General features: G+C 52.2%; 2 protein-coding genes across 2 annotated transcripts; both read left to right on the top strand.

Moving 5' to 3' along the window:
* Nucleotides 1-787: 787 nt before the first annotated feature.
* On the top strand, nucleotides 788-5,126 carry LAMTOR2 (late endosomal/lysosomal adaptor, MAPK and MTOR activator 2). The gene is made up of 4 exons (XM_005541490.3): nucleotides 788-944; nucleotides 1,250-1,412; nucleotides 4,598-4,687; nucleotides 4,935-5,126. The coding sequence occupies exons 1-4, from the start codon at nucleotides 877-879 to the stop codon at nucleotides 4,989-4,991; spliced, it is 378 nt and encodes a 125-aa protein (XP_005541547.1). The 5' UTR covers nucleotides 788-876; the 3' UTR covers nucleotides 4,992-5,126.
* A 2,954-nt stretch (nucleotides 5,127-8,080) lies between these two features.
* RAB25 (RAB25, member RAS oncogene family) lies at nucleotides 8,081-17,661 on the top strand. Its single transcript, XM_005541489.4, has 5 exons — nucleotides 8,081-8,365; nucleotides 13,095-13,290; nucleotides 15,424-15,617; nucleotides 16,830-16,910; nucleotides 17,317-17,661. The coding sequence occupies exons 1-5, from the start codon at nucleotides 8,323-8,325 to the stop codon at nucleotides 17,442-17,444; spliced, it is 642 nt and encodes a 213-aa protein (XP_005541546.1). The 5' UTR covers nucleotides 8,081-8,322; the 3' UTR covers nucleotides 17,445-17,661.
* Nucleotides 17,662-18,351: the final 690 nt, after the last annotated feature.

Below are 18,351 nucleotides of genomic sequence, written 5' to 3'. Positions count from 1 at the left end.
CGGGGGAAGGGACGTGCCCTTCACTGCGGGGGCGAGGGCGAACTCCCCGGGAGACCGCGGCCCAACGCTGCTCGCCCGAGCCGTGCCGCCGTCCCCTCCGGCCCAAAGCCTCCCCGCCCCCTCCGCGGCTAACTCTGCTCCGGGACAAAGGACTTTGTGTGTCGCCGCTTTATCTCCGTTCCCTGTGATAACTTGGTCTTTCTTGGAAGCCCCAAGTCCCTTCCAGGCCAGGGGCCTTTCCCGACTTGGAGGTTGGGTTTTCCCACCAAGCACGTCCACTTAGGATCTCAGCTCTAGGACTGACCCTATAGCCCCGAGGGTCGCGGCCTAAATGGTCTGTTGCGAACGGTTCCAGGGAGCTGGGTTTTGGCTGCGTGGCCTTTCAGAGCCTTGATTTCCTCAAGATAATAATAGTACCTCTCGCCTCATCGCACAGAATTGTGCATAACGGAGAAAACTGTTTTGAAAGTAACCAAAGGCGTGCCTGACAAATATGAGGATGTAGTATAATTATTGAATCGTGGACTGCCAAGCGGACACGTTGATTCCTTTCTCCCCGAAGGGGTTAAATGTCCTTCCAGCGCTGCAGCTGTCCTTTCACTCCCGCTCTTTTCCGCCCCCACAACCGCGTGGTCCGCCTGGAAAGGCGAACTATAGTTCCCATGGTGCCTCGCGAGGTCACGAGGAACTACGATTCCCAGAGACCCCCGCGGCGGGGCGGTGTTGAGTCGGAACCACAATAGCCAGGCGAGGAAACTACAACTCCCAGGGCATCCCGGAGCAGGCCAACGGGACTACGGGAAGCAGCGGGCAGCGGCCCGCGGGAGGCATCTCGGAGGATCTGGGTGCAAAAACCCAGGGTTAGGAGCGGTAGGCATGCTGCGCCCCAAGGCTTTGACCCAGGTGCTAAGCCAAGCCAACACTGGAGGCGTCCAGAGCACCCTGTGAGTGCGGACCACGGACCCCAGCGGCGCGCGCTGCAGTGGAGCGGCGTGCGACTCCCTGAGGGAGGGGTGGGGAAGGATCGCCCGGAAGGGAGGAGGCGTCAGAGGGGGCAGTGGCTGGGGGTACCGGCCGGGAGGTCACCTCTCGAAAAGGGAGGCCGGTGTGCTGGGTGCTTAGGGCACGTTCCGGGACACACTCAGCCGAGAGCCTTGCTGGATGTGCCCGTGGCGGGACTTGAGATGGAAACCCAGACGTTTTACTCCCCGCGCTGAGCACATCGTTATCCCTCCCCGCCCCTCACCAGGCTGCTGAATAACGAGGGATCACTGCTGGCCTACTCTGGTTACGGGGACACTGACGCCCGGGTCACCGCTGCCATAGCCAGTAACATCTGGGCCGCCTACGACCGGAACGGGAACCAAGCATTTAATGAAGACAATCTCAAATTCATCCTCATGGACTGCATGGTATGGAGAGGGGAGCCAGACTTCCCCTGTCCCCCAAGGGGATCCCAAGGGGGCGACCTGGACCCCATCCTGGATGGTTGGAGGGGCAGGGACAGGATCTCCGGAAGATTACTAAGAGTTGGTCTGCAGCAGCATTTGTAATAGGCAGGACCCTATTCATCAAGTGGTGGTGAGGAAGGAGCCCTGGACCTGAGAGGTCTGACTTGGGTTCTGGTCTCAGCCATCCACTTATCAGTTGTGGAACCTTGGGTAAGTCGCTTAACCTCTCTCAGCTTCCTTACCTCATGTCTAAGGAGAAGACAATTTCCCTCTCCCCGCTCCCCTCGTGGGTTGTTGTGAAGGTCAAATGAAATAATGGGTATAAACAGTAGAATGACGTGCAAACACAAAGTGTTGTCATCCCAGCTTCACCGACTCACAGAACCATGGCAGTCTCCAGACCCTAGTCCAACCCCTTAAGGTTACAAAGAAAGGAAAATGAAGTCCAGAAAGGGGAAGTCGCCATTAGACTGTGAACTTCCTAGTATCTGTTCAGTTAACAAATATTTAGGTCCTTGCAGTGTTCTCAGGACTAGGGAAAAAAAAACAGCAAACAGAAAGACAAAACCCCCAGACCTAATAAATCTTACACAGTGATGCGATCACAGCTCATTGCAGCCTCGACCTCCCTGGGCTCAGGTGATCCTGCTGCCCCAGCCTCCTGAGTAGCTGTGACTACAGTCATGCACCACCACACCTCACTAAGTTTTGGATTTTTTGCAGAGACTGGGTTTTGCCATGTTGCCCAGGCTGGTCTCAAACTCCTGGCTCAAGTGATCCACCCACCTCGGCCTCCCAAAGTGATGGGATTACAGGTGTGAGTCACTGTGCCCGGCCACATTTTTTAAAATAAGTAAAATATGTAGTATATATTAGGTATTGAAATTGCAATGGAGAGAAAGCAGGGAAGTTAAAGAGTATGAGTTTGTTGGGCGTATGTGTCAGGGACAGTCTCACTGGAAAGGTGATATTTGATCAAAGATGTGAAGAAAGGTGGGGGACAAGCCATGTGGCTATCTGAGGGAAGAATATTTTGGACAGAACAGCAAGTACCAAGGCCCTGAGGCAGAATTATGCCTGCTCAAGGATCAACAGGGTTGGTTGGTATGGCTGGAGTTGCATGAGAATGGAGGAGGGTTAAGTAGGAGATGAGGTCAGAGAGGCAGGGAGTGCAGTGCTTGGTTCCTGGCATACAATGAATACCTAGTAAAAGTTTGCCGAACTTACTTTTGTTTTTTTCAAATCGGCCAGAGGGTGAACTCTCCAGGAAGGATCTTCATAGTAACTCAACTGCCTACTCTCCCCTATCCCCTGCACAACCAATGCCATTTTTAGTTCAACATAAGACTCCTACTGGATGCGTAGAGCTGGTGCTATAAGGAAATAGCTTTCAAACGTTTTGACCACAACCCAGCCATAAGAAATATATTTTAAAGGGCCGGCACGGTGGCTCATGCCTGTAATCCCAGCACTTTGGGAGGCTGAGGCGGGCGGATCATGAGGTCAGGTGTTCAAGACCAGCCTGGCCAACATGGTGAAACCCTGTCTCTACTAAAAATACAAAAAATTAGTCAGGCATGGTGGCATGTGCCTGTAATCCCAGCCACTAAGGAAACTGAGGCAGGAGAATCACTTGAACCCAGGAGGTGGAGGTTGCAGTGAGCTGAGATCACGCCATTGCACTCCAGCCTGGGCAACAGAGCGAGACTCCATCTCAAAAAAAAAACCAAAACAAACAAACAAACAAAAAACAAATACATTTTAAGGCTGAGCGCAGTGTCTCACTCCTGTAACCCCAACACAGACTGAGGCTGGAGGATACTTGAGGCCAGGAGTTTGAGACCAGCCTTGGTGACCTAACAAGACCTCATCTCTACAAAAACTTTTTTTAAAAATAAATAAATAAATAGGAAATAATTTTTTAAGAAAGACATTTTAAGTCACAGCTCAACACACACATATACCCACTAAAACAAAAGTCATGAAACAATACTTTTCCTACTACATGTAATATACTTCATTTTTTCTTTTTTCTTTTTTAATGCTGATCAACCTTCTTTTTTTTTTTTTTTTTTTTGAGACGGAGTCTCGCTGTTGCCCAGGCTGGAGTGCAGTGGCGCGATCTCCGCTCACTGCAAGCTCCGCCTCCCGGGTTCCCGCCATTCTCCTGCCTCAGCCTCCTGAGTAGCTGGGACTACAGGCGCCCGCCACCGCGCCCGGCTAATTTTTTTTTTGTATTTTTAGTAGAGACGGGGTTTCACTGTGGTCTCCATCTCCTGACCTTGTGATCCGCCCGCCTCGGCCTCCCAAAGTGCTGGGATTACAGGCTTGAGCCACCGCGCCCGGCCTAACCTTCTTAATTTATTTCCTAACTGTGGGGTCAAACCTGCAATTTGAAAAACATTACCGGCCGGGCGCGGTGGCTCACGCCTGTAATCCCAGCACTTTGGGAGGCCGAGGCGGGCGGATCACAAGGTCAGGAGATCGAGACCACGGTGAAACCCCGTCTCTACTAAAAATACAAAAAATTAGCCGGGCGCGGTGGCGGGCGCCTGTAGTCCCAGCTACTCAGGAGGCTGAGGCAGGAGAATGGGTAAACCCAGGAGGCGGAGCTTGCAGTGAGCCGAGATCGCACCACTGCACTCCAGCCTGGGCGACAGAGCGAGACTCCGTCTCAAAAAACAAACAAACAAAAAAAAAAAAAAAAAAAAAAGAAAAACATTACCATGAGAAAAGAGAAGAAATATCAGTTGACTTACTGCTCCTGTGTCCCTCTCAGTGTCTGTGGGGTGAGCTCATAGTAATAACATCACTCATTTGGACAACTGTGGGCAGATATGAAATTTCATGGTATTAGCACCCTCACCAACTGGGATGAAGTAGGGGTTACAGAAAGAAAAACTGAGTTTCTGAGAGACTGAGTTTCCCAGAGTAACATGGTTAGTAGGTGACTGTACTGAGGCTGGAACCTGGGCTCAGAACCCCATGTTCAGGACTGTGGCCAAAAGCTTTTCTGCGGAACCTCCTGCTGTGCCCAAGGCATGGGAGGAAGATATAGTCTCTTTGGGGCCAGAGAAGCCTTTGGGGAGGGAGGGTGCTAATGGTGCCAAGCAGAACATCACATCCCATCATATCACCCCCACCAGGAGGGCCGTGTAGCCATCACCCGAGTGGCCAACCTTCTGCTGTGTATGTATGCCAAGGAGACCGTGGGCTTTGGAATGCTCAAGGCCAAGGTGTGTATGTGCCCATCCCTCCACAGCCCTGGGCCCAGCCTTTGTGCTCCCGCACTGTGTCCAATCCCACCGGGACTCTGTTTCTAGAGTCCTCATGTCTATTCAGTCCATTTCTGGTGTGGGCCAGCTCCCAAGAGCAGGTGGGGCTTGGGGGCTGGTTGCTCCCTATGGCACTGGGAGCAGACCTGGATTTGGGGTCCCTAGGGCCAGGCCGTGTGTGGGACTGATTTCTGTTCTCCCTCTGCAGGCCCAGGCTTTGGTGCAGTATCTGGAGGAGCCCCTCACCCAAGTAGCGGCATCTTAATGGCATTGGTGGAAGCTGGGGTCAGAAAAGAGAAACGACCATTTGGAGGGGTGGGGCCTCCTAGAAGAACCTTCTTAGACAATGGGGGGAGGATGGGACTTGGGTTTTTCCAAGAATAAACTTTAATTCCTGTCATGTGTCTTGGCTACTTTCTTGGATGGGAGGAATCAGAGAAGATAGGAAGCAGCAGCCGTCACTTCTGGGATTCCTCATGTTCTGCAAGGATGGACTTTTACCCACCCCTTCATCATGACCTTCGGCGAACAATGGTTCTTGGCAGTTACGCCAAATAGTCCTTGTCCTCACCAATGGTGTAACCTCACCTAGACCCTGCCGCTCAGAACAGAGTCTTACCCACCTCATAGGCAAAACCGTGGGAGTGAGCTCAGAGGAGCAAGGGTCTGGTAGAGCTTGTGTTGCACAGAGAATATAAAGGCCCTGGGAGGTTAGTGTCTATCATTCCAGGTTTGGGGGATGTGTGCCTTTTCTTTTTTTTTTGAGGATCTCCCTCCGTTGCCCAGTCTGTAATGCAGCAACACAATCTCAGCTCACTGCGGGCTCAACATCCTGGGCTCAAGTGATTCCACCTCAGCCTCCAGAGTTGCTGGGACTATAGGCATACACCATCATGCCTGGCTAATTTTGGGGTTTTTGTTTTTTGTGCTTTTTAGGGTTTGGTTTTTTTGTTTGTTTGTTTTGGTAGAGATGAGTTCTCAATATGTCACCCAGGCTGTTCAGCTTCTGGGCTGAAGCCATCCTCCTGCCTCCCAAAGTGCTGGGATTACAGATATGAACCACTTCAACTGGCCAGTGAGTGCCTTTTCTATTCTTGGGGTTGGGAGGGTTTCCCCTAACAGCCTAGAACAAGCCATCCCTTTCCTCATCTTCCAGGTGTTCATGTGCTTACACAGACCCTCCCCAGATCTTGAAACCCTTTGTAGTCAAGATGCCTTTGCTGTGAGGCCTCAGGTCCTGTTCAGGGAGTAGAAGTAACCCAGACCTCCCAAAGGCATTCATCTCCAGATCCTCCTCCTACACTCAGACCACTCACTCCAGCTGTCTGTTTCTGCCCCAGGTCTCTGCCTACCCAGTATCCTTAAAGCAGGTCTGTATAGGGAGCTACAAGCCCCCTTCCCTAGTGCCATATAAAGGAACCCATCCCAGAGAAGTGGGTAGGTTTCGAGTCCCAGCTCCACCCAAGATGAGAAACACTGCCCATCCCAGGCCCTGGGCTGTCAAGGAAGGGTGGAAGTTACTGTGGCCACGATGCAGCTCCCACAGCTCTGCATTGCAGGAGGGTGACTGGCATTCTATCAGCACCTGCTCCAATATCCCTTACTCTAGTTCCTCCAGTGTACCCTCCTACCAGCTCTGAAGGAAAAGCAGGCCAAATGGGTTTCTTTTTTTTTTTTTTTGAGACAGTCTCTTGCTCTGTCACCCAGGCTGGAGTGCAATGGCGCAATCTCGGCTCACTGCAATCTCTGCCTCCCAGGTTCAAGCAATTCTCCTGCCTCAGCCTCCTGAGTAGCTGGGATTACAGACTCCCGCCACCACGCCTGGCTAATTTTTGTATAGTTTTAGTAGGGACGGGGTTTCACCACATTGGTCAGGCTGGTCTCGAACTCCTGCCATTGCGATCCGCTGGCCTCAGCCTCCTAAAGTGCTGGGATTATAGGTGGGAGCCACTGCACGAGGCCTCTTTTTTTTTTTTTTTTTGAGATGGAGTCTTGCTCTGTCGCCCAGGCTGGAGTACAGTGGCGCGATCTTGGCTCACTGCAAGCTCCGCCTCCTGCGTTCATGCCGTTCTCCTGCCTCAGCCTCCCGAGTAGCTGGGACTACAGGTGCCCGCCACCTTGCCTGGCTAATTTTTTGTATTTTTAGTAAAGATGGGGTTTCACTGTGTTAGCCAGGATGGTCTCACTCTCCTGACCTCATGATCCGCCCGCCTGGGCCTCCCAAAGTACTGGAATTACAGGTGTGGGCCACCGCACCCGGCCTTTTTTTTTTTTTTTGAGGAGTCTCTGTTGCCCAGGCTGGAGTGCAGTGGCAGGATCTCAGCTCACTGGAACCTCTGCCTCCCAGGTTCAAGCAAGTCTCCTACCTCAGCCTCCCAAGTAGCTGGGATTACAGGCACCCGCCACCACATCCAGCCAATTTTTTTTTTTTTTTGAGACGGAGTTTCGCTCTTGTTGCCTAGGCTGGAGTGCAATGGTGCGATCTCGACTCACCACAACCTCCGCCTCCTGGGTTCAAGCAATTCTCTTGCCTCAGCCTCCCCAGTAGCTGGGATTATAGCCATATGCCACCACGCCCAGCTAATTTTGTATTTTTTTAGTAGAGACGGGGTTTCTGCATGTTGGTCAGGCTGGTCTCGAACTCCCGACCTCAGGTGATCCGCCTGCCTCGGCCTCCCAAAGTGCTGGGATTACAGGCGTGAGCCACCGCGCCTGGCCTCAAGTGGATTTCTTTTTTTTTTTTTTTTTTTTTTTTTGAGACGGAGTCTTGCTCTGTCACCCAGGCTGGAGTGCAGTGGCCGGATCTCAGCTCACTGCAAACTCCGCCTCCCGGGTTTACGCCATTCTCCTGCCTCAGCCTCCCAAGTAGCTGGGACTACAGGTGCCCGCCACCTCGCCCGGCTAGTTTTTTTTTTTTTTTTGTATTTTTTAGTAGAGACGGGGTTTCACCGTGTTAGCCGGGATGGTCTCTCGATCTCCTGACCTCGTGATCCGCCCGTCTCGGCCTCCCAAAGTGCTGGGATTACAGGCTTGAGCCACCGCGCCCGGCCATCAGGTGGATTTCTAAGGGGCTATTTCTTGCTCATTAGTTGGAGGACTTGCCCTCACCACAGATTCCAGAAGCCCAGCAATGCACACTCAGCCCTCAGTGGGCTGTCTCTGAAGGTCCTCTCTCTGAAGGTCCTGTCTCTGAAGGTCCTGTCCCTTTTTAGCTTTCCCCCAACCCCGCTGGAGCTGGTTCTCCAGCTTGCGGGAGGCCAGGCTGACAGCAGACACCCAACCTGTCGAACCTGTCTGACGTCATCGTCTCTCCACCCACCTGGGCCCCAGGTCTCCAGCCACCCTGCTCTTCCTGTTCTCAGCTTCCGTCCTCTCAGCTTCCTTACAGCACCCCCACCTGCCAGAGCTAATCCTCCCTCGGCCCTGCCTAACCTTGAGTTGGCCCCCAATCCCTCTGGCTGCAGAAGTCCCCTTACCCCTAATGAGAGGAGGGGCAGGACCAGATCTTTTGAGAGCTGAGGGTTGAGGGTATTGAGCCAACACAGACTTGTCATCTCTACCCCTGAAGACACCTGTACCCTCCATGCGGAGCCAAGATGGGGAATGGAACTGAGGAAGATTATAACTTTGTCTTCAAGGGTGAGTTGGGTTCCCTGAAGCAAGAGGAAGCCTGAGAGACCCAGAAAGAGATTGATAGAGCCAGAGAGGGCCCCATCCTGGGACTCCTCATTCCTTCAGAAAGAAAGCTGTAGGGAGTGGGGGAGGGCCTGGTTGCAGGGGCAAAAGTGAGGGAGCTTCTGAGTATGCTCTACTGTGGTAAATAATGACGTTGATCCCTCCTTAAGAGTGCTGAGTTAGGCTCCTCTGCCCCGTTCCTAATAGAAACCCAAATCCCTAGTGTCAGCCAGGGCAGCACAAGAGATGGAGGTCAGACTTCAGAAAGGACTTCCCTCTTTTTTTTTTCTTTTTGAGATGGAGTCTTGCTCTGTCCCCCAGGCTGCAGTGCAGTGGCATGATCTCGGCTCACTGCAACCTCCGCCTCCCAGGTTCAAGCGATTTCTGCCTCAGCCTCCCGAGTAGCTGGGACTATAGGCGCCTGCCACCATGCCCGGCTTATTTTTGTATTTTTAGTAGAGACAGGGTTTCACCATTTTGGCCAGGATGGTCTGGAACTCCTGACCTCATGATCTGCCCGCCTTGGCCTCCCAAAGTGCTAGGATTACAGGCATGAACCACCGCACCCAGCCAGGACTTCTCTCTTGAGAAGAAAGGGAAACCAGCAGACAAGAGGAAGAAAGTCATCTTTTCTGGGCAGGTATACAGGGAAGGAGAGAAAGGAGAGACCTATCCCATTATAGGGTGGGGCAATAAATACATAGGGAAGACAGAAAATATCATGAATTTGCCACAGAGTCTGATAGAATCCAGAGGAGTCCTAGGGTTGTAGCCTCGTCTGCCTGTCCCTTGGCCGACTCACTGGATCTGCATACCAGGCACTGGGCTCAACTTGGCTGTCCCTGGAAGCAAGCATGTATCTTTCTAGCCCCTGCTTTTGGTCCCTTTGCTGTTTCCCAGCCCCACCTTCATACTTCCTTTAGGGCAGGGTGGACTCTACAGCCACCCTACCCCGCTGCCTCTCCCAACCTCAGCCCAGCCCTCCCTTGAGCTGGGACTCTCACTCCAGCACCCGCCCTGGATCTGGGGAACCTGTACTACTGGCATCTTTTTCAGGAAGGAAAGGGTTAGCAATAGTCTGGGGCAATAATATGAGGAACTACCATTTATTGAGCATTTACTATATACCAGCCACTACCTCATTCATACCATAACAATCCCCAAAAGTCATCTTTTATTTTGAGGGGCAGTGTAACATGGTCAGGAGCCAGACTGGGTTCAGATCTCAGCCCTGCCACTTACAAGTATTGTGGGTTGGTCAGCCGGGCGCGGTGACTTACGCCTGTAATCCTAGCACTTTGGGAGGCTGAGGCGGCAGGATCACTTAAGGTCGGGAGTTCCAGACCAGCCTGGCCAACATGGGGAAACCCTGTCTCTACTAAAAATTAAAAAATTAGGGCCGGGCGCGGTGGCTCAAGTCTGTAATCCCAGCACTTTGGGAGGCCGAGACGGGCGGATCACAAGGTCGGGAGATCGAGACCATCCTGGCTAACACGGTGAAACCCCGTCTCTACTAAAAAATACAAAAACCTAGCTGGGCGAGGTGGCGGGCGTCTGTAGTCCCAGCTACTCGGGAGGCTGAGGCAGGAGAATGGCGTGAACCCGGGAGGCGGAGCTTGCAGTGAGCTGAGATCCGGCCACTGCACTCCAGTCTGGGCGACAAAGCGAGACTCTGTCTCAACAACAACAAAAAAAAAAATTAAAAAATTATCTGAGTGTGGTGGCACGTGCCCATAATCCCAGCTACTCGGGAGGCTGAGACAGGAGAATTGCTTGAACCCAGGAGGCGGAGGTTGCAGTGAGCCGAGATTGTGCCACTGCACTGCAGCCTGGGCAACAGAGCAAGACTCTGTCTTTAAAAAAAAAAAAAGTATTGAGGGTTGGGGTCCCTAGAAGCAGACGCTGAGAAGTTGGGGTGTTCAATGTTTGTTTGTTTGTTTTTTGAGACGTAGTCTCGCTCTGTTGCCCAGGCTGGAGTGCAGTGGAGTGATCTCTGCTCACTGCAACCTCCACCTCCCTGCAACCTTCGCTTCTTGGGTTCAAGGGATTCTCCTGCCTCAGCCTCCTGAGTAGCTAGGACTACAAGTGTGCACCACCACGCCCAGCTAATTTTTGTATTTTTAGTAGAGATGGGGTTTCATCATGTTGGCCAGGATGGTCTCAATCTCTTGACCTTGTGATCCGCCCTCCTAGGCCTCCCAAAGTGCTGGGATTACAGGCATGAGCCACTGCGCCCAGCTCAATTTTTTTTATGAATCAGCACCTGTGAAAGGAAGGGAGAGGAAACATTATTGGGCAGAGGGAGAAGTTAAACAGCAACACAGGCTCGACAAAACCTGGGTCAAGGGCAGGGAGCTCTGTGATTGCCTCACCTTGCTTGAGCACTGGGTGTAGGCTGCCCAGAAAAGGCATGACTTCCAGTGAGGCCGCTGTCTGCACCAGAGGCAGATGCTGAAGGAGCTGACAGCTGGAGCCTGTCTGCAGCTTGCACTCCCTGCAGCTTGGGGGCAAGTCCTTCCTTGAAGGCTAATCTGGCCAGCACATCTCTGTGTTTACAACAGGAGCCCTGTTATCTTGGGCAAGTCATTTGACCTCCAAAGCGCCTTGTCTGTAAAAACAGGGAAAATAGTAATGGGATTCATGGCATTGTTATGAGGATTAAATGAGGTAATATGTGTAAAGCTTTTAAGGACACTGCCTGGCACATAGTAAGCATTCAGTACACTGTAAACATGAACCATTAGTATCTCCACTTTACAACTGAGGCTTAGAGGCAAAGTAGTTTACAAAAGGCCACAAAGTCTGACTTCAATGCCCTTGCCCTAAGCACCTTTGGGGTATGAAGCTAGGGCTGAGAGCCCACCCACTGAGAGGGATGGGATGGGGATGTGCCCAGTAGGGGAGAGGCAGGAACACACACACACATACACACACACACACACACACATCCTCTTACCGACACATATCCAATATTATTTCCAGCTTTTCCATACTGTCCTACACAAATAAGGAATGTTTAGATATACATTTTTTTATTTTTATTTTTTGAGACACAATTTCACTGTCGCCCAGGCTGGAGTGCAGTGATGCCATCACAGCTCATTGTAGCCACAACCTACAGGGCTCAAACAATCCTTCCACCTCAGCCTCTTGAGTAGCTGGGACTACATGCACTTGCCACCGCACTTGGCTAATTTTTTTTTCTTTCTTTCTTTTTTTGAGTTGGGGTTTCACTCTGTCACCCAGGCTGGAGTGCAGTGGCACAAACTCGGCTCACTGCAACCTCCACCCCCCGGGCTCAAGCAATCCTCCCACCTCAGCCTCCCAAGTAGCTGAGACTACAGGCACATGCCACCATGCCTGGCTAATTTTTGTATTTTTTGTAGAGATGGGGTTTCACCATGTTACCCAGGCTGGTCTCAAACTCGTGGGCTCAAGAGATCCTCCTGCCTTGGCCTCCCAAAGTGCTGAGATTACAGGTGTGAACCTCCACACCCAGCCAAGAAACTTTTAAAGTTGGAGGAGGCCTTTATAGGTTATATAAGCAAGGAAACTGAGACTGAGAAAAGGTGAGTCACTTGTTCAAGTTCACACAGTTAGTTAGAAGCTGAGCAGGGACCAGAGCCCACAGTATGTGGCTCCCAGTCCTTGGGTGCCAGCCTGCCTTTCCAGAACCACTCTGGGTGGCCTCCTCTAATTCTGTGTGCTCAGCTCAGTGCCAGTGCAATTTGTGGGCTATACTTACATCAGCCCCCTACACGCTACCCCAGCCCCCAGCTCATCCACAGTGGGTAAGACTGGGCCCTGGATGCTGCCCACCAGGCTAAAGGGTCTTCATGGCCCCTCCGGTGAATCCTTTGTCTCTGAAAACCCAAAGGCAAAAACTCTGGCCTGCTAAGAACAATCGTACCAGTCATGATTTTTACACTTACTATATCCTGGGCAACGTCTCACTTACTTCCTACAACAACCCTTAAGGTAGATACTAATGTCTTCCCCATTTTTCACATGAAAAGGACAGCTCAGAGAGGTTAAATAACTTGCTGAAGGACACATAGCTGGTCTAACACCCAGTCCCATGCTCTTAACCATGTGGGACTGCCCCTCCTTAGGGACAACTGGAACCTAACTTTTTACACACACATGAGCACACATGCCTTCCTTTCACCCACAGATGTGTCAACTGCCAAACTTTCTCCTTACCCACACTTCGATTCACACCTCTGTTCATTATGCAAACACACACACCAAACCTCCCACTTGTCCTCCCGGCTCATACATATAGAGACAAGCACAATGTTCTCATACTCCTAGTCCTAGTCCAGAACTGTGCACCCCCCAACCTCCAACCATCCCTGTCCATATTCACACTCAACAGTAATGTCTCCGCATGACACTCATAAACAGCCCACAGATGTCACTCCCTCACTAGAGATGCAGGCTGACTCTGCAACCATATCTCAACAGACCAGGCTATAACCCGTCAAGCCCCTTTGTTTTAAACTCTTGGCTTTTCTGCCCACCGGGACAGATGCACTATGCTGAGTTGCAGACTCCAGTCTCACAGGAGACTCCGTTCCCTAATCTTTTTTCTGAGCTCAGTTCCCTTTTTCTGCTGGGCAGACCCTGCAAGCTCAGGTGGGCTTGGAGCTGCTCTACCCCATGCTCAGCCCTTATCTCTCCACTCCTTCAGTGGTGCTGATCGGCGAATCAGGTGTGGGGAAGACCAATCTACTCTCCCGATTCACGCGCAATGAGTTCAGCCACGACAGCCGCACCACCATCGGGGTTGAGTTCTCCACCCGCACTGTGATGTTGGGCACCGCTGCTGTCAAGGCTCAGATCTGGGACACAGCTGGCCTGGAGCGGTACCGAGCCATCACCTCGGCGTGAGCCCGGGCCTGGGGGGCTGCTGGGTAGTGGGAGTTCTGGGGAAGTCAAGGAACACTTCTGGAGGAGAAGTTGGGGTGGAGGAGGCAAGGGGGCTCAGCAGTGGGCTCTGGGTGGTGGGGGTGGAGATCACAGAAGATAAAAGGTACTGTAAACAGAACCAGCACAAGCCAGGATATAGTAATACTGACTAGTACTACTAAAAGCAGGAATCATTGCCACTTACTAAGCCTTTGCTATGTGCCCAGGAAGGGACAAGGCACTTTACATTTGGCATTTTATGTAACCCTTAAAGTACCACAAGAGTAAAGTGCTATAATTAATTAATTTCTGTATAAATACAAGCAAGGTGAAATCAGGGTGGAACTGGGATGGGGGCAAGCTGCACGGATCGAGAGCGCCCCCTCACTTCCGCACAATGCTCTGCACTTGGCAACTTTCATCTAACCACAGATGGCCAAAAGCTGAACCTGCCATCTGCATTTTATGAAGACTCAGAGGACACATAGGAGGTTAGGCCTCCTGACACCACATCCAAAGTGACTCTTAGGCCGGGTGTGTTGGCTCACACCTGTAATCCCAGCACTTTGGGAGGCCAAGGTGGGTGGATTGCTTGAGCTCATGAATTCGAGACCAGCCTGGGCAACATGGCGAAATCCTGTCTCTACCAAAAATATAAAAAATTAGCTGGGCTTGGTGGTGCGTACCCGTAGTCCCAGATACTCGGGAAGCTAAGGCGGGAGGATGGCTTGAACCTGGGAGGCGGAAGTTGCAGTGAGCCGAAATCGCCCCACTGCACTCCACCCTGGGTGACAAAGCGATACTGTGTCTCAAGAAAAAAGTGTCAGCTGAGCACGGCAGCTCACACCTGTAATTCCAGCACTTTGGGAGGCTGAGGCGGGCAGATCACAGGGTTAGGAGTTCGAGACCAGCCTGGCCAACATAGTGAAACCCCCATCTCTACTAAAAATACAAAAATTAGTCAGGTGTGGTGGTAGGTGACTGTAATCCCAACCACTCGGGAGGCTGAGACAGGAGAATCACTCAAACCTGGGAGGTGGAGGTTGCAGTGAGCCGAGATCGTGCCACTGCATTCCAGTCTGGCGACAAAAGTGAGACTCGGTCTCAAAAAAAAAAAAAAAAAAAAGTGTCTTTCAGTCAGTGTGAGGCCTAAGCATGTGAAATGGGGTCTGTTTGCCAGGGGGCAGGAAGCAAGAGTCAGGGGCTTTGGTTACACACGCTCCTCGTTACCTGATCTCTCATGAGCCTCAGTGGACTCATCAATAAATTGGGAGTTAGACATCAGTAGTCTGAAGACATCCCATCCAACTCCAAGAGGGAGACTGGATGCTTGCAGTGATGCCTTGAATGGTCTGGCCAGGGACTGCTGCAAGAGGTAGGCATTCAGCTAATCCTAGAAAGATGGCCACAGGAGAGAAGAGGCCACTGTTGAGGAGCCATGTGAGGAAGATCTTGAAGATGGCAGAGTTGGCAAAAGCCCAGATGTGCATTGGTGAAGAGTAGGGGCTAAAATCAGGAGGAGGACCTGAGAAAGTAGAGGGGCTGGCTATGAGGGAGCCAATGGAGATTTTAGAGCAGGGAGGTGAAACTTTTTTATGTAGTCAGTCAGTTGAGACAAATTTTCACTCTTGTTGCCCAGGCTAGAGTGCAATGGAGAGATCTCAGCTCACCGCAACCTCCGCCTCCTGGATTCAAGTAATTCTCCTGCCTCAGCCTCCCGAGTAGCTGGGATTACAAGCGTGCACCACCATGCCCGGCTAATTTTTGTATTTTTAGTAGAGATGGGGTTTCTCCATGTTGGTTAGGCTAGTCTCAAACTCCTGACCTCAGGTGATCCACCCGCCTCGGCCTCCCAAAGTGCTGGGATTACAGGCGTGAGCCACCACGCCTGGCCGAGGGAGGTGAAACTTTAGAGGCTCCAAGACTAGTGTCCCTGGAAGGCAGAGGAGCCTTGGGCTGCTCTGTTGGGTTTTGGGCCCCTGGCTGCAAGTTTCTGTATTTCCTGATCTCTAGTACTCTGATCCCGGGTGTTCCAGCTTGATGGCTCTGCTCTGATGCTGGGTCCAATGCCCCTGATCGTATCTCTGTCCATCCTTCTCATTCCCACCTAGGTACTATCGTGGTGCAGTGGGGGCCCTCCTGGTGTTTGACCTAACCAAGCACCAGACCTATGCTGTGGTAGAGCGATGGCTGAAGGAGCTCTATGACCACGCTGAAGCCACGATCGTCGTCATGCTCGTGGGTAACAAGAGTGACCTCAGCCAGGCCCGGGAAGTACCCACTGAGGAGGCCCGAATGTTCGCTGGTGAGAGCCTGCCACTACCCAGGCTGACTCCTCCAAGCTTATCCCACCTTCCCCTTGCAGCCTCCCAGGCCCTGCCCCCACCCATAGAGCCCCAAGCCTGGCGTTCCTCCACACAGTCCTCTACCTCATCCCCTCTTCCTCAGCATTTCCCAGCACTTCCCCTTTGGGACCCTGTGTCTCCCATGATGTCCCACCACTTGCCCTGAGATTGTCTTTATTGATTTTTTTTTTTTTTTTGAGACCGGGTCTCTATCTGTTGCCCAGGCTAGAGTGCAGTGGTGTGATCTCGGCTCACTGCAACCTCTGCCTCTTGGGTTCAGTCATTCTCATGCCTCAGCCTCCTGAGTAGCTGAGACTACAGGCATGTGCCACCACACCTGGCTAATTTTTGTATTTTTAATAGAGATGGGGGTTTCACCATTTTGGCCAGGCTGGTCTCGAACTCCTGACCTCAGGTGATCCACCTGCCTTGGCCTACCAAAGTTCTGGGATTACAGGTGTGAGCCACTGTGCCCAGCCCATAGTTGATTTTAAGGCAGCCCTACCCTGCAATGCTCAAAGATCTTATGGAGAGGATACACTTCCCAGGAGTCTTCTGGGTTTAGAGGCAGCACAATATGGTGGTTAAGGGTGTTCTGGAGTCCCATGGCCCAGCCTCCCATCTGCTCTTCGCCAGTTGCTAAATTGTGGGACATGGAGCAAGTTCCTTATGCGTTTTCTTTGTGTTTCTGGATTCAATTTTCTTTTCTTTTTTTTTTTTTGAGACGGAGTCTCGCTCTGTTGCCCAGGCTGGAGTGCAGTGGTGCGATCTGGGCTCACTGCAAGCTCTGCCTCCTGGGTTCACGCCATTCTCCTGCCTCAGCCTCCTGAGTAGCTGGGACTACAGGCACCCGCCACCACGCCCAGCTAATTTTTTGTATTTTTTTGTAGAGACAGGGTTTTCACCGTGTTAGCCAGGATGGTCTCAATCTCCTGACCTTGTGATCCACCCGCCTCAGCCTCCCAAAGTGCTGGGATTACAGGCGTGAGCCACCGCGCCCGACTTGGATTCAGTTTTCTAAATGAACCTACCTCATAAGTTGTTTTAAGGATTAAATGATCTGCTATATGCCAAGAGTTTAGCACATGGCAAATGTATACAGCAAACATTAATACTATTATTATTATTGCCTTTGACTCCCACAATTAACGGTGTGTTTCCCTTCCTGGCAGAAAACAATGGACTGCTGTTCCTGGAGACCTCAGCCCTGGACTCTACCAATGTTGAGCTCGCCTTTGAGACTGTCCTGAAAGGTTAGAGCCTACCTTTATTCTGCACCCCTATTCCATCCCCGTGGCTTCTGCAGGCAGCAGTAGGAATGCAGACACTCAGCCCTCACCCCAGCTAATTTCTCAGCTCCTCTGTGGGTCCTGGCACCACTGCCTGTCCCCTTCAGTCCCTCCCCAGTGCCTCCCACTCAACCTGGAGCTCAGGGAAGGAACAGGCCACACTCCCCATGGGGCTGACTCTTGGTTCCTTCTCCACCCAAGTAAGTAGAAGGGACCCCAATGTCCACACTTCATTTCCTTCCTGCAAAACCTCCAGCAAGTGTAGCCACCCCCATGCTCAGAAGGGGCATGCAGTATGTGTGGAGGGTGGGGGAGGAGGGAGCATGGGCTCTAAATCTTCTGGCCTGATCACTGCCCCCTGCCCTCCCAGAGATCTTTGCGAAGGTGTCCAAGCAGAGACAGAACAGCATCCGGACCAATGCCATCACTCTGGGCAGTGCCCAGGCTGGGCAGGAGCCTGGCCCCGGGGAGAAGAGGGCCTGTTGCATCAGCCTCTGACCTTGGCCAGAACCACCCTGCCCCCACTGGCTTTTTGGTGCCTCTTGTCCCCACTTCAGCCCCGGGACCTTTCCTAGCCCTTTGGTTCCAAATATCAGACTGTTCCCTGTTCACAGCACCCCCAGGGTCTTAAGGTCTTCATGCCCTATCACAATACCTCTTTTATCTGTCCACCCCTCACAGACTAGGACCCTCAAATAAAGCTGTTTTATATCAATGCCTGGTCATTCTGCTGCCTCCCGTCTGTTCTTCCCTTTTCTCCTTGTCTGCACCTCCCCTTCAACTTTGGCCCCTCCTCTGAGTCCCTGATCCCCTTCCTCTGTCCTCCCCACAATACCTACTGCCCCTCAGGGCCAGCTGCCTCTGGAGTTCTGTGGTCTGGGGATGGTGCCAAGGGGATGGGAGGTGCCTGCCCTTCCCTCTGCCAACCCCCAGGGCAGGTGGGGGAGGGAGGAGAGCATGGAGGGGAGGGGGTATCTGGAAGGCGAGACAAAGGAAACCATCGGCGGGCACCATCTGGTGCCGAGGGCCCTGGTGCCAAGAACTGAGGTCACTGCAATGCCAGGGGCAAGGGGAGGAGGCAGCGGGAGATACAAGGGAGAAGAGGGGGTCAGGGCCTGTCCTGTAGGTGTGTACTGGGGAAGGGGTTTTTAAGCCTGAGAGGTGGAAGGTCCAAGTCCTCCATCCAGTCTTTTTTTTTTTTTGAGATGGAGTCTCACTCTGTCGCCCAGGCTGGGGTGCAGTGGTGCAATCTTGGCTCACTGAAACCTCCACCTCTCGGGTTCAAGCAGTTCTCCTGAGTATCTCTTGAGTATCTCCTGAGTTCTCTTGAGTATCTGGGATTACAGGCGCCCACCACCACACTTGGCTAATTTTTGTATTTTTAGTAGAGACGGGGTTTCGCCAT

Source organism: Macaca fascicularis, chromosome 1 (genome assembly GCF_037993035.2).
Source record: "Macaca fascicularis isolate 582-1 chromosome 1, T2T-MFA8v1.1".
Classification (NCBI taxonomy): domain Eukaryota; kingdom Metazoa; phylum Chordata; class Mammalia; order Primates; family Cercopithecidae; genus Macaca; species Macaca fascicularis.
This window is presented reverse-complemented; position numbering and strand designations above follow the sequence as displayed.